General features: G+C 37.7%; 1 protein-coding gene across 7 annotated transcripts in view; it reads left to right on the top strand.

Moving 5' to 3' along the window:
- TRAK1 (trafficking kinesin protein 1) overlaps positions 1-15,552 on the top strand; it is a 135,213-nt gene that overhangs the window by 106,758 nt on the left and 12,903 nt on the right. For 4 of the 7 annotated variants that reach the window (XM_065752758.1, XM_065752755.1, XM_065752757.1 and 1 more), the window contains 7 exons: positions 118-248; positions 775-849; positions 1,907-2,044; positions 3,505-3,581; positions 5,564-5,797; positions 6,725-7,041; positions 10,925-11,254. In XM_065752758.1, coding sequence (XP_065608830.1) covers positions 118-248; positions 775-849; positions 1,907-2,044; positions 3,505-3,581; positions 5,564-5,797; positions 6,725-7,041; positions 10,925-11,254 — 1,302 coding nt within the window. The remainder of the gene's footprint in view (positions 1-117; positions 249-774; positions 850-1,906; positions 2,045-3,504; positions 3,582-5,563; positions 5,798-6,724; positions 7,042-10,924; positions 11,255-15,552) is intronic. The other 3 variants (XM_065752756.1, XM_065752760.1, XM_065752762.1) reach the window with 1 other exon arrangement.

Genomic DNA, 15,552 nt, shown 5'->3' with positions numbered 1-15,552 from the left:
TTGCTGCATTCTGTGGAAGGGTTCTGCTGAGTCAAGTGACATTTTAAAAGAACATCTTTCTGCTTACTTTTCTGCCTTTGCATACTGTAATGGTGATTGTAATCACTTATCTTAAAGGGGATGCAAACATACAGATTGCCAACATCTCCGAAGAGTTAGCAAAGAAAACTGAAGATGCTGCCCGGCAGCAGGAAGAAATCACCCATCTTCTCTCTCAGATTGTTGATCTGCAGAAAAAGGCAAAAGCTGTAAGGAATCCAGTTACAAGATCATTGCTGTGATTTGCTACCATTGTTAACTGGAAGATAGGTTACAACTTTATAAGTGCTAGAGCCTAAAGTTGATTTTGAACCTCCTTATCTGGTTGTCACTGATATTAGTATCATTCTTGACTAGAAAGCATACATATATTATAAATACTTGTGTTAAATGCACTTACTGTATTTGGTATTTATTTTCAATATTAAATAAAATCTGCACTAAACTTGAGAAAATGAGAATATCAGTACAAGTATCTCAGTGAGCAGATAGTCGTTTGTATTATGACCTTGAGGGGTTCATTTTGCAGGGTGTAGGCTTATGCTGGGTGCCACCTTGTGTTAACATTTTAAAATGTTTTGTAAATGTTTTTAAAATAAGAGGTATGAGCTAATATTGCTGCAAAGAGGGTCTTCAGGAAAGTGTGAGTTTTCCTATTTACTTGTAGTGTATGATACAGACATTAGAAATACTGAAATCTTTTGACCTGTGATAATGTTTCTTGACATATTTTAGTGTGCAGTTGAAAATGAAGAACTTGTTCAACATTTGGGAGCAGCTAAAGATGCTCAGAGACAGCTCACAGCAGAGGTAAGTACACTGCTTAGTATTAGAAGAATTTAGTAGTAGGTCAGTGGATGTTTGCTTTAACATGGGAGTCTTAATGTGAACTGGATCAAAAGCATTAAAAAATGTTCCATATATATATACATATGTATGAGTGAAGTAATTTTTCTGTTCCCAGAAGAGATCAGAACTTTTTCTTCCTGTTCTTTCCTGCTTAAATGGGCACACATTTTGAAAAGCTGAGGCTTATGGGCTGTTTAAGAACCCCTTTGGAGGGTATCTTCTCTAGACTGGTAAGCAAAACTTATCCTGAATAACGAGATGGGAATGCTCATTGAAGCTTTTCCCCACTTATCTAGTCTTTTTGTATCTGTGGTGCTTCACAAAGGTCAAGCTCATACTTTTCCATTGGAGTCTCTGCTCCTAAGCCAAGTAGCTTATTTTTATGAAACTTGTAGAACTGCAGTAATTTCAGGCTTCTGCCTCTTTGCCCAGCTTTGCTGAAATGGCCGATGAGCTGAAAAAACCACGAAGGTATGCAGGCATCTGCACATAGAGTGATTACATATGGTGTGTTTTCTGAGAAGGTCAAGCTATATAAGGCATGGTGTTAGGCTGTTGGAAGTTATATAAATATATATATAAGTCTTAGTTAAAAAATTCTTAGGTCTTTTGGGACACTGTGCAGTATCTTGTTCTTTTCTCATGCTTGCCATGTTGGTCATCATAGTGATAATCAGGCAAATAAGAACTACTGCAGCTGATCAGACTAAACACGTTTAGTTCCATATCTTATCCTTGACAATGACTTCATCTAGATAGAGAGGATAAGAATTAGAGCCACCAGTTCCTTCTCCCTTGTTAATCATCAGCCTAAAACTTCACAGTATTCCCTTCCTGTTACTCATCAAAGTTATTCATGATTTTCAGTGTTAGTAAATTCACCCTTTGGAGTTACTTTCCTTTAAAATGGGATATTCTTCCCTAAACCATTATCCTTAATCATGTTAAAACAATTTATGGGCTTCTCATGACTATAGTGCAGCTCACAAGGTCTTAGACAGTTTTGTCTATGTTGTAGTTGCGTGAGCTGGAAGACAAGTATGCAGAGTGCATGGAAATGCTTCATGAGGCTCAAGAAGAGCTGAAAAACCTTAGGAACAAGACTATGCCAAATGCAATTTCACGTCGGTACCACTCCCTCGGCCTCTTCCCTATGGTAAGCAGATTTAAGGGAAAAAAACCAACCCAAAACATTTCAGAAAACAACCCAACAATGGAAATGTGAATGCTTACACCTGAATTACAGCCCCACGGATGGGATGCAGACAGGAGCATGAGTGGAATATGTATTTGTAGTGTTACAGAATACCTGAGTGATTGATTCTGAATACTTTTTTCTGGAACAGTGATGCTGTGAAGTTGGTAGTTTTCACTGTGACATTTGCAACCTGAAGCTGGCCAGGCTATAAATCATGGGCAGGGCTATAGATTGTTTAAAATATGCATCTTGTGTATGGTGGAGTCTGGTTTTCAGTAGGTGCTTCCAGGTTTTCTTCAGTATCCTTGGACATGTAACTTCCTCATTATGTAACTGATGGCTCCTGGATGTGGCGTCCTTCTTGTCACTTGTGCTATACACTCTAGTTCTTCAGGAATTGAATTAGTTATGGTGATCTTGCTGGTTTAATCAACTTTATTTAATTAATTGCATTTGATTATGACATTGTACATTTAAAGCATGCAGAATATGCAGTACACTCAATCAAATGAGAAAAGATTGAGTAAGAACATCTAGGAATGTTCAGTGCCTGATTTTATTTGAAATTTCTTTTGAATTTCATTAATCTAATCTAGTCTGCCCTCCTTGTCTTTAGCCATGCCTCATCTTAACTGCTAAGAAAGAACACAAATAAGTTGGTTTCTGCTCACAAGAAGTAAACTGCCTTCACTATTCACTGTCTCTTCTGAGGTAGAGCATAGGCCAGTTTAAAGTGCAAACATTTAATATTCTAAGTTGTATTTGCACAAATACAGTTGAAAGCTGAGAAAAGTATACTTGTGCTTAGATATACTTGTGTGTTTTGTATAAGAATGGTTTTCAAATGTTGATTCAAGGAGCTGGGTAGTACAAGTGTACTCTACTACATTTAGGCAGTAATGTATACTGACTGAGATCTGGTAACCTTCAACACTATGGGGGAAGTATGTTAATAATTTTATTCCAAGAACTCTGTTTTGAGGGTCAGTGGATAATGTAAAAGGGAAGAGTGTTTTCTGGTGGTTTTAAATAAGAAGAAATCTAGCAAAACATTTTTTGTGAAAGGAAGGTGTCATTGAGAATGGAATTTACTCTGAAATCCTCAGAAACCTGGAATCTATTGTTGTCTGTAATGTTTTTTCAGGATTTTTGTCAGATGCTATCATGTCTCCTCAGATGATGACTACAGAAGCAGTATGGAACTAAGCTGTAACTTGACACCTATTTAAATATATTCATTAGTTTTCCAACTTTCCAGTCTATTTTCATTTTTAAACCTATATATATATATATATATATATATATATATGAATGACAATTCACTATTTGTTAGGTATTTTATAGAACTAATCCATTGCTTTCTGCAGTGACAGTTAATACTAAGATACTTGTTTTCCTTTTGTACATATCTTTAACAGGATTCTTTGGCAGCAGAGATAGAAGGGTCAATGAGGAAGGAGCTGCATCTAGATGAACCTGACTCTCCTGACTTGGCGTATGACTGAAAAGAATTGTTTCCTAATTGATTGTTTCTATCTGAAGCTAATTAGTGTTTGTTTAGAAAGGAAAAGACAGGATACAGTTGAGCTGGTGGTTTAGAAGTAAATATTTCTGGGAAGTTTCAATGATACAGGGAAAGGATAACAAATTATTTTGTTATTGGGATGGTTATATGGTAACTTAACAAAAAACTGTATATAAGAAAACCTCCATATAGAGGTTTTGTCTTGTCTCATGAACATGAGAATGAAAAAGATGGGTTTTCTTGTGTGTTACCATGCTAGGATTTTCTTGTAGTGTTTGGAGGACGAGTTCAGTCTTAAGTTCTCTTTTCAGGCATTAGAGCAGAAGTTACGAAGTAATTATTGATCGAATCTGATTTTTAGAGAGAAAACATCTATGTAGACAGGGATTTGGAGTGGTTGTGTACTTACAGTCTGATGCCAATTGCACTTGTGTAAATTAGTTAGCTTACATTTTGCTAATGCTCTCTTGAATTAAACAAGAGTGGTTTGAAACAAGTTAAGTACTTACTAAGGTCCAAAAGCTAAAGTTAGCTACAGCTTGGCAGAAAAGGCTTTACTGACATAAGTTGAATGTGTACTCCAATAGGTTTATCTTGCCTAATTGAACAAAGCATGCACTGGTTAATTTGAAACAATTTAATCCTAATTAGGGGGGATGTTTTAAAGCTTTTACCTTTTTTGACCTGTCATTTTACAAAGAGAGGACTACCTGCTTCCAAGAAACCTTCCAGGTGTATTTACAAACAGTCTGACATATTCTTAATCTTTTCAGAGTAAGAGCCAAGAACAGTAAAGAGGCTTTGAGAGGGAAATGTTGGTTAAAAATTGTAAGGTGGAAAAGATATGAGCACGCTCAAACTTTAGAGGTTCCTTTAGTCCTTCCAGATTAACCTAACTTAAGAACAGTTTAGTTTCTTTAGGAATTCTTCTATATTGCTATGGATATACCAAAGAACAACACCTTTTAGGTTGCGTAGCTCTCATGGGTTTTATTTATTTACTCAGCAGTGAAAGCTCTGTGGGGCTTTTTATTGATAGATGCTCTTAGATTCATCATCTTGCAGACAAATGGCTATAGACTTGCAGCCTGCATATGAAGAATGCAACTGTTGAGCACTCCTAGACAAGACAGAAATTCCAGTGATGTTAGATAGTGGGAGGCGTGATGTCACTGTTATACCACTGCAGTGCTACCTCTAAGCTGGCAGGAATGGGCTGTTCTGTTGTTCAGCCTTTGTTGAAATGCAAAACAAAGCAGTAGTACTTCTGCACCAGGGTACAGAGAAAAATTATTTTGTCAGGAAATTTCTAGTGAAGTGTCACCTGATCTTTATCTTGAAGCAGATGATGTTTTGTGATATCAGGACAACGGTGATAAAGAACAAATTGTATAAGTAGGTCAAAAGTTATATTTTCAGCCCTGACAGACAGCCTCTATCTAGACTCTTGCTGTATTGTATTTCATTTGTTCCTTTTTTTTTTTTTTTTTTGAATGCTGCTTAAGGAGGTGGGAAATTCCTTACAGAAAGGAAAGATACAAGGCTTGCTTGTCATGGAATAAATCCAGATTCCCTTTTGAAATGGATTATCCAGCTCATAATTAAGAATTGAATCGGTGTTAGTTTTGTTTTTTAAAAACTTGTTTCTACACAGTGACTTAAAGGGTTTTTTAGGTAACAAGCTAAAATGCTTTTTCACTTAATTTGTGCTAATATTTGAGGGAATACATACACATAATTCTCCAGTAATCTGTCTAAAATATTCTAGCATGGCGTGTTACATTGATGGTTTGAACGTGATGGCAAGACTGTAATGAAGATGGACCCTACATGTACTCTCTCTTACTGATACTATAAAGGAAAGGTGGTTAGTGGTAGGGTCATTAACAAGTTGCTACCTCTTTATCTGGTTGTTTTTAATGATGATTAACTGAGTGTGTATGTTTTACCAGTCATCAGAAGCGGGTCTTCGAGACAGTGAGAAATGTTAACCAAGTTGTCAAGCAAAGATCCATGATTCCGTCACCAATGAATATCCCAGGCTCCAACCAGTCTTCTGCAATGAACTCACTCATTTCCAGCTGTGTCAGCACTCCACGTTCCAGTTTCTATGGGGGAGACATCTCTAACATTGTGATAGACAACAAGACAAACAGTATCATCCTAAAGACAGACTCTGAGAATGGGTCAGTACTGTAGCATTTGACTTTGTGTGTTTTTTTACTTGTTTTGGTTTTTGTTCTTAGTTCTGCCATAGAGGCAAGGAGTTTCAATTTTCCTTTTTTCATCTAATATTATGCAGCTATCTTCAAATATTACTTTTTGGTGCTTTTAGTTCTTCAACACTAATGCTTTTTGAAAGCACCGCGTATCAGTTTCTGCAATTTGCACCTCTTCATTGCATTATCACTTAGTGACATGAAACCACACATTATCTTTGCAAACGTGGATCAGTACTTGCATTTACTTACATTTTTTACAGTTGCACATCAGTGCTATAGAGTTCTGACCTAAGTTGCAACCACAATCTGCTCTTTTGATTTAATGTGGTGAATGTATAGGTGAACATTGGAAACCTACTGTGAAAAGATATGCAGTAAACTAGTTAGTGAAGTTAGAACTTTACCTTCCAGCTACTTGTGTCTCTTCCCTCACTGTAGGTCCAGCTTATCCTTCATATACTCTATAGGAAAAACTACTTAATGTCTCAAAACAAGCAACGAATGTTGACCATCATAGTGTGCTTGTGTGACTTATTGATATATTCTTGCAACACTGTCTCTAAAAGAGTTGGCATTCTCACTTGAGTTTATATAATCATAAAAGAGAGATTAGTAAACATATCAGTTCTTTGTAAGGGAAAGTTCTTAGCTAAAGCACAGCTTTTCCAGCCAGGAACTAGGATTCAAAACAGTTTTGGTATTAAAAGAAAGAAAATATTGGCGTTTGCCTTAGAGCAGCTCTCTTGAAGTGTGGGGAGTTGTTTCCAAGCATAGTAATCTGAAGTTTGAATGCTTCAAAACTGTCACGTGAAAATTTTGAGTTTCTCAAATAATCTTTCTCCCACCCCCACGTTTTTTCTTTTTTCTCGTTTTTGTCCTTTTGTGCTTTAGGAATGAAGACAGAATGAAGAAGCCTGGAACTCCAGGGACACCAGGCTCCAGTGACCTAGAGACTGCCCTTCGCAGGCTGTCCCTTAGGCGGGAGAATTACCTCTCAGAGCGGAAGTTCTTTGAAGAGGAGCAGGAAAGGAAGTTGCGGGAACTGGCAGAAAAGGGGGAACTCCGTAGTGGTTCCGTTACTCCGACAGAAAGCATCATGTCTCTGGGAACTCACTCCAGATTTTCAGAATTCACTGGATATTCAGGAATGTCCATCAGCAGTCGTTCCTACCTACCAGAAAAGCTTCAGATTGTGAAACCACTAGAAGGTGATAACAAAGGGCCTCGGCCTTTATCTGTTCTTCTAAGTGACTCTTTGTGGTCTCTTATCCATTATCAGAAAGCAGGAAATCTTTGCAATACGTATTCTTTTTACTTTAGAGACAGTAATCCACGATGTTGGTTTGAAATCTTCTAACTACTACATCATTCTACAAGCCTTAAAAGTGTTAGAAAACAAATCCAGCCAAGGGAATAAATTGTTACATGAATAAGCAGTACTACACCCTTACGTGTGAGCTGAATTTCAGTGTTGCTGTTTCACACTTAAAAAAGGAAGGTGTTTGTGTATCTGAAAATGAGTGACAGAGTTCATCAGCTCTCATTTCCGCAGGTGTCTGCAAAGACTTTTGCTTTGAATAGACCAGTTGGTTTAATAGGACTACTTTTGTGATTAAAAATGTCCTCTGCACTTTAATCGACTGAGTGGCCACACACTATGTTTGGTTTCATGTGGGACTTTGGTTTCACATGTGAAATAGGTTGTTTTAGCCAAATTTCCTCTACGTGTTGTTGTCAGGACTAGAATGTAATTTCAGAGCAAAGTGCATTTCTGTAGTCTGCCTAACAAAGCTGGTGGTACACTAGAGTAGTATAGTCTGCCTGGCTTTCTTGAGAACTTTCAGGTCGTTGCTGGCTGTTAAAATTGAGTAAATTCCTTCAGATTTTAAACAAAGCCTAGAGTACGCAGAAATAACACTAGTCATGCAATGTAGCTTTGGTTTCTTTCTGTTTTGGTCCTTCCCCCTCTCTCTCAGACAGAACTTTTATGTTACATTATGTTGTCTGTGTCATTTGTTCACCTTTTTAGGAAAAAAAAAATTGTCTAGAAGAAGCATTCAGCATCACACATACTTACAAGCAAAAAAACAACCCTTTTTATGTCCTGAAGACAGTACATGCTGTATCTGCCTGTTCAAATGAAACTGTAGCCATAGCACGAGTCCATGCTGTTTAGCAGTTTGTAGTAGTTCGTTTTTGCTTTTTAGTTTGTTTTGTTTTTGCTTTTCAGTGGTCATAAAAAGGCTGTTACATCGTGAGAAAGGGGACGATCCAGCTTCATTTAAATTACTGTTTGCTACTGTTGTAATAGATTTCTGTCACCATCCCATTATATCTGCTTTTTTTTTCTTCCAATAAACTCTTTAATTCTTTATCATCTTTCTATCTGACTGTTTTGTTGGATTATGTTTAAATAATTATAATATTCCCACTGGGTATTTTTTTTCCCTTAAAATTATCTGCTGAAGTACTTCCAGCATTTGGTTTTACATCTCATTTATAGTATGTTTGTGTCTGCCTGTTTCATAGGTTTACTGTTTGTTATCTTTTATTAAATACATGTCTTATTTTATTCCTCCTTTTGGCATAGTTTCTTTCCCATGTATTTTTCATGAAGTTTAATTCTGTTACTTTGGTTTTTTTTAAACTTCATGCTGTAGCAAAACAGTAACTGCAAATTGCTACCAGTAGTTATGCTTTTGGTTTGTATTGTTTTCCTAAGGAAACTCATGCCTTAAAATGGGGGAAGAAAAGATTGGTTCTATATTATACTTCAGGTTAGTGCCTTCTACTCCTTTAAAGCAATTGAGTCACACAGTAAACTAAATAGCATGACAGAGGCCCTAAGGGATGAATTATATTTTCTTTACATCTGCTCAAATTGACTTGCTTTAGTTACACACTGGTGAGGTTGTTTTTTTGTTTTTTTTTTCAGCTTAACAGCTTCTTGTACCTTAAAAACAAAATAGCACTCCCTGTTTCCTATAAGAAAACGAATATAATAAATATAATTCACAAAAATTTCTGCTGGGAGTCGGATTGAATATAAGACATAGACTCCTCTTTTCGTTTGACTTTTTTAGTATTTATTTAAGTCAGTTCTCAACTGAATGTTCATAACTGTTAATTCCTTTTTGTGTTTGTGTTAATTTTCTCTATGGAAAAGTTAAAGGTCGCTTACAAACATTGTATGAGATCGAGGTTAAGGTAATAGAGATGCAGAGAAACTCAGTCTCCTTTCTGAAATAAATTGATAACATGTAGCATCACTAGAAGCATTAAAACTCAAAATACAGGTATCTTTGGTGAATATATTTCCATTAGAAAGGTTTAAAATATTGTTAACTTAGTTCATTTATTCTGCAGAGTTTCTGGGAGTACAGACTTTGATTATATATGAAATGAAAATGGTTACCCCTTCAGAAGCGTGTAGGTAGAAGTTCATTAGCAACGGGATTTTATACTTACATGCAGTGCAGAAAGAAATGCTGATTTGGGGCATTTTCCTTTAACTTTTGCGAGTATTATCACACAGCAAAGCTCTGCTCTTTGCTAGAACTTAAAGGGCAGTGTGTGAAGGAAAAAACTTGACTTCTGTGACAATTCAGAAATAAATTATAGGATCGTTTTTCTGTCACTTATTCTGGCACTGCAGAGATTTCTGTCTCATGAGCCTTAAGGGTACCAATCAGTCTGAATCCTCCCTGGTCTCTCAAAACTTGCTAAAAATAAACTGGACCATTATCCAAAGTAACCCAGGAGGTCCAAATCTGTTGTGGAATCTTTTCATGTTGAGCTAAAAATTACAGGTTTAAAAAAGTGACATATACATCGTTACAACACTACTCACTGAGCTCAGCTATTGCAAGGGAAGAAGTTTTCTCAGTTTATTTCCTATTTATAATAAGACTCCTGTAATGAAATATCCTTAATGATAAGTAATTTTCATTCAATGGGATTTTTCTTTCAGATGCAAAATAATGTGCATGAGAGCCATTCCTCCCCTCGTTGGAAAAGCATGTTAGATTTTTACATAATACCTTGCAACAGATTGAACATTCTTTGTCTTTTAATGGCGATGAGACATTTGTATGTCAGTTTGTTGAATGAATCACCGTTCTGTTTTGGGGAGAGAGGGCAGGAGCAACACAGCAAAAACTGCTCTGATTTGAGCTGACAGAGATGAAAACAAAGATAATTTGTTAATAAGAACTAGAAACAATAGTTTTAAGCTGTTACACAGTTGTGACTAGTAGGCACACATGGGAAAATGTTGGCTCTTGCAAGTGCTGTTTAGTTGCTGTTTGAGGAATCGACCAAGTCTTTCCCTGATTTCAGTGGGCACATCTTGGTACATACCATTTTAATCTGACATGTTGCTGTCTGTGACTCATTGTCTCATACTGAACACTGTATGTTGAATGCTTTTCTCTGGAAAACGCAGTCAAAGCATTTTTTCTGCCAAGGATGAAGCTGCAGGTATGGTAGCATTTAGTTATGTAGTAGCTGACTGTCTGTAGTGTAGGGGCCCTGCTAGGGTCCATACAACTGGATGAATAGCCCTGAAGTTTTACTTGCTTACTTGTGCTTGGAGTTGATGTGGCTTTCTAACACGTCAGAATGCTGACCCTACTGTGTCCTCCTGTCAGTGACCAGTAGTAAATGCTAGCATGATTCTAGCACCTTTCTTAGTGTGAGCTTCATGTGGGAATATGTGGTTTAAGTTCTTAGAGCTTTCAGTTCAACTCTTAAATACCTTTTTTTTTCCTTTCTCGCTTAATCCTGTGAATTTAAGGAGATTAGAATATTGACGGGGAGGGGATGTGCATGTGCACAAGTATGCCACGTCCTGCCACCAGGCTTTGCCTAAATGCTGATGTGATCAGTTTATTTCCTACTGATCTGGAAATGCTGAAGCAGCTTTGCCTTTTAGCGTGTCTTTCTAGAAGTGTTAAGACTGGTTGATGGAAGCTCCAAATTATAAGCAAGTCTGAGGCTTGGACTTCTGGATATACAGAGTGAGATTTTTGGCCTTTTGGACTCTCTGTTGATTACTGATTCATTGTGGTTTTCTTTTTGTTTCCTTTCAAGGTTCTGCCACTTTGCACCACTGGCAGCAGCTGGCTCAGCCTCACTTGGGTGGGATCCTGGACCCGAGGCCCGGGGTTGTCACCAAGGGCTTCAGGACCCTGGACCTTGACCTGGACGAAGTGTACTGCCTTAATGACTATGAGGAAGATGAGACAGGTGACATTTCTTACAAGGGCCTAACTACCTCGACGCCAATTCAGCACACAGAGACCTCAGGTGAGAGGTCACAAGCACAAGTGACTGTTTCAGACAACAAGAATAACCCCCGCCAATCTCAGGCTTTCACAGAGGAGATGCAGGAGTCCGCGGCTGACGATGATGAGGGGTCTGGTGAGGGAAACTCATTAAGTCCAGTGAAACTGACATCTTTACAGGATTTTGATTACTGGGCCATTCTCACATCTCTCCAGAACAGCATCCATAATATCGCTTTGTGTGTAGCATCTGCACGGTAATGCGTGCGGTAGTTAGAACATAACCATTCTAACACTGGCTCAAAAATCCTTTCTTTGATAATCTTTTAGTTTTACTTTTTTTCAGTAACAGAATTTGTCATCAATATTTTAATTTTATTTTGATAAGAGAAGGCTGCTAAAAGAAAGTGATTTATTCACAAACCTCTGTGTCGCACGTGTGGTATTTGTATGTGTATGGAGTGCACACTCACTTCAGTGTATATAATGTATAGACCATATATATTTTGTATACTTACAGTGTAGATATTTTCCTAACTTTTCATAAAGGGTGATTCCATGCTTTAGATTTTGTACACTGGGGGAAAGAAAAAGCCACAAACAAGGATGAAATGATGACAGAAGGTGCATCTGAGTTGCTTTTGCTGAAACAAATGGAAGTGCCTTAAAATTAAGCAAGGAAGTTCCGCAAGTTCAATTCATTTGCTTCAGGTACAGGTATCTGGTTTTAAATTTCCTTCGGGATAAAATTCAAATTGAGATAATTAAGAGGATGTTTTGGTGCCAAAAATAATATTTTCTCATTTCCAGTCCATCACACTATTCTTAACTTCTATTCTTCGTATTTATACTATATGAAGACTTATTTTGCAACACTCTGAACTGACATTTTCAGTCCACTGTTGTATGAAGTTACAAGTTCTCAGAGTATAGATGTGTTTTGATTTGCATGATTTCTTTCTCTGTTGATATTGTTTGCCTTGTTTGGTTTTAATAAGCTAAATAGGATTGCTAGTTCTTTAAGATTTGCCCCTGGTAAAGGACTGTATTTAGTCCTGAAATAGAAAATTACCAGAACTCCCTTCATACTTGTTTTTACTTAACTACTTTAAATAAGGATGCTTCCTTCACCTTCTTTTTTCTGGAATAAGTCATAATTTATCATTCAATCTTTGAAAGATCAGATGATTTCTCAGGGCTAAACGCTAATATTTCTCTGCTCTTTTTATGAAGGGTATAGTATCCTTTGCTCTCATAAAAGGGGCAGTTCCATGCTGTCAATCATTGAACATAAGCTATGTCTTGCAGTCAGTTGTAATAAGACTAAACTTATTCCTGGCTTATGACTGTATTTTGTATTTTAATACTGAGCAGCCCCTCTCTTGAAAAGCCTCCTCAGCATTCTTTGTGCCTATCCTAGGTTTCTTGTTAGGATTTGCTGTGCAGACAAAGGTGTGTGTGAATGAGTACCCCCAGAGGGCTGTTGTAGCCACTAGTTAGCACTTCATTGCTTGCCTGATTTCAGGATTGTTCTAAACTGCAGTGTACAGAATAAATTCTGCTAGAGAATGTGGAAGCAAAATAAAAAGGGAATGAGATAAATTTATTGAATGCAATGCTTGATTGCTTATGACACAAGATAGATCTGTTGTGGAAAAAACAGATGTAAGTGGTTCAATGAAGGTAGAAAGAAATCTCTCTACAGATGCCATTGGAAGACCACTGAATGTGTCAGTGTCCAGAGATCAGAAATTCCTGGTAGTGCCAAAGATGTCTTGCAGCCAAAGTAAATGTATTCAGAACAGAATATCAGTTGCATCTTGTTGAGTGGTAGAGTCAGAAATCATTGAGACTGAATAAGAAAAAGTTATAAAAGTTATGATCCTTTTTTTTGCCCCAATGTTGAGAAATGTAGTATTAATTGACATGTCAAAAACTTCCTCAGCACCATATACAGATTGTATCCTAATGATGGCACTGAATATTTCAGAAGAAATTAATATGCATGCAGTTTATGATCTGTATTTGGTCTGTTGGAATAATATATTTTGTGCGAGCTTGGTAACTCGACAGAGGATTTATTATTTATTATTATTCCCGAATTGCAAATTTAGCTAATACTCAGAAGTAGTTTGAAATACGTATACCACTTGAATAGAGACTCTTCAGCATTTTTGGAATGGTAAAGAAGTTACAGGACAAAGCTATGGTGACACCGTCTAGGAGGATTAACTTTTTCCTCACAAATTTTTATTCACCTCAGCATATCTTTTATTCTCTGAAACTGTAGTATATTTTTCAACTGTACGAAGTCTGTTGTTGTTTGTTTGTTGTTTTAACTTGCTGCCTTTCCAATACATGTTCCAATACATGTCAAACAACAACAAAGCAAAACAAGCCATTCAAAGCACTTAATTTACCTTGAAAAATGTTGTGAATTTTCTTATTTTGGAGCTAAAAGGATTACTTAATTAAAGTTCAGCACGTATGTAATTGAGTGTTAATTGTGGGTGGGCAAACTGATCTTCCAGTACTTGGGTTTGCTAGGTGCACTGATGGGTTGCTAAGCTTTCAACAGAGTATGTGTACATAACATTACAGGATCAGCCTCCTGTACTTCATTTTTAGACATAAGTAATGACATGGAGATCTTTTCAAATAGATGCCTAAAATCATGAAAAGACATCATGAATGTCTTACATTTTAGTTGTTTTAAGCAGGGTTACTTTATATGCTTAGAGGTTATCATTGTACAGAAAAGCAATAAATTTTGTTACTCTTAGAACTAAGGTATTGATGCATATTTAAATATATTTTATTTTCACATAGATTAATATTTCACAGTGATTTTATTTTTTTTAATCTGTCAGCATTTGCTGTCTAGGCTGTTAAATAACTAGAATTTCAGTCTGGTGATGAAGTCATTATATTGGAGTTATATTAAATACTTCAGAAGTCTTTTTACATCTGTACTGGTTATGTGAGAAGGAGACCTGAAAAAATTCTGTCCAAAGTATATCTGCCTTTTTTGAGGTTTCAATCTCTCTCTTTTTCCAAAGGCAGAAAAAAATAGAAAGTTAGATATTCAGGAAAAAAGTTAAGAAACATGACAGGAGTAATGTTCCTGGTATAGACATATTTATTCTTAGAGGTTTAGAGTGGTCAGGTTTATCCCCAAAGCCAATGTTTGCCAAAGTACATTGTTCTCAAGACACACCTAAACTACTTTAGGACAGCACTATGCACACACTACAAAGCTTTTGTGTTTACCACCTAACTCTGCTTTGTTTCAGTATTAACCTCTGTGTCAGATTTAGCATACCCTATATTCTCCCTGCCCTGTCAGCTGTCTTGTCCTGTTGTTGTGGTTTTGTGGTTTTGATGCCGGTATTCCACATCAGAGCATCATGCAGCAGTGAAGGAGTTAATGCTGGGGGAGCAGCAGAGGGGAGGGGCGGAGCTCCGCACCGGATGCAGGCGGCGCTCGGTCTGGGCGCGTTGCTCTGGGCTGCCGTGGAGGTGCAGCACGTGTGCTTCCCCTGCAGGTCCTCTTTAGCGTAAGCTCACAGCTTTTGGTTTGGAAATGATTATCTCTCTCTCAATTGTTCAATTTTATTAGATTTAGTAAAGTTACCGTTCCTTCTCAGATCGTGCCGTTGTTTTCTTGTAGACCCATCTCTTCCCGCCGTTTCCCCCTCCCCCTCCCGGAGCGCGGCTCTGCTCGGGCGGCCGCGCGGCCACTGACGCAGTTTCTTTGTTTTTTTTTTTCTTCTCTCCCCTCTCCCTTCTCGGTTTCCCTTGGGTCACTGTCACGGACAACACCGTGACAATTATTGGTGGAGAATGCGGGCAGTGCAGTATTGGCACTCCATTGTAAATCTGGTGCAGAGTGGACTAAGGTTTTTCATGTACCTTATAGCATGCTGGCGTCTTTTTAAGCTCGCGTTCAGCACCGGAGTAATGTGGATATACAGCTACTTTAGTGTGCTGAGGGGGTTACATGCCTCCTACCTAAACACCCTGGCTAACGTGACAGATTATGCGGCATTTGGAATGGTTTCCAGTTACTCTTTTCAGGTCTTTACCTATATTCAGGATGTCAACCTGACAACTGTGTTATCTATTTTCCTGAATGCTCTCTTGGCAATTTATATCATGTGGAGGAAGCCTTCCTCAAAACCAGAGAGTGCTGAATGGCAGGGAAGGTGGAAAAAATTAGGAAAGAAATTAGAAGCGTGGGGACCCCCGGTGTTATGCAATTTTGATCTTGAGCACCTGTGGGATCCTGAGAAATTCAGTGAGTGTTTAGGTAAGGAGTCATGTGACTCAGGACGATCCAAACCAAGGTCCAAAGCAAAAATGAAAACCTCGAAGTTAGACCTGACCAATCACAGGAAGCACCGGTATCAGTGTCGGTTGCCCCTGTGGAAGGCC

This window comes from Cyrtonyx montezumae, unplaced genomic scaffold (assembly GCF_038088225.1).
Source record: "Cyrtonyx montezumae isolate F1298 unplaced genomic scaffold, pur_monq_1.0 scaffold_8, whole genome shotgun sequence".
In the NCBI taxonomy this organism is placed as follows: Eukaryota; Metazoa; Chordata; class Aves; order Galliformes; family Odontophoridae; genus Cyrtonyx; species Cyrtonyx montezumae.
The sequence above is the reverse complement of the archived record's forward strand: the minus strand, read 5'-3'. Positions and strand labels throughout refer to the sequence as shown.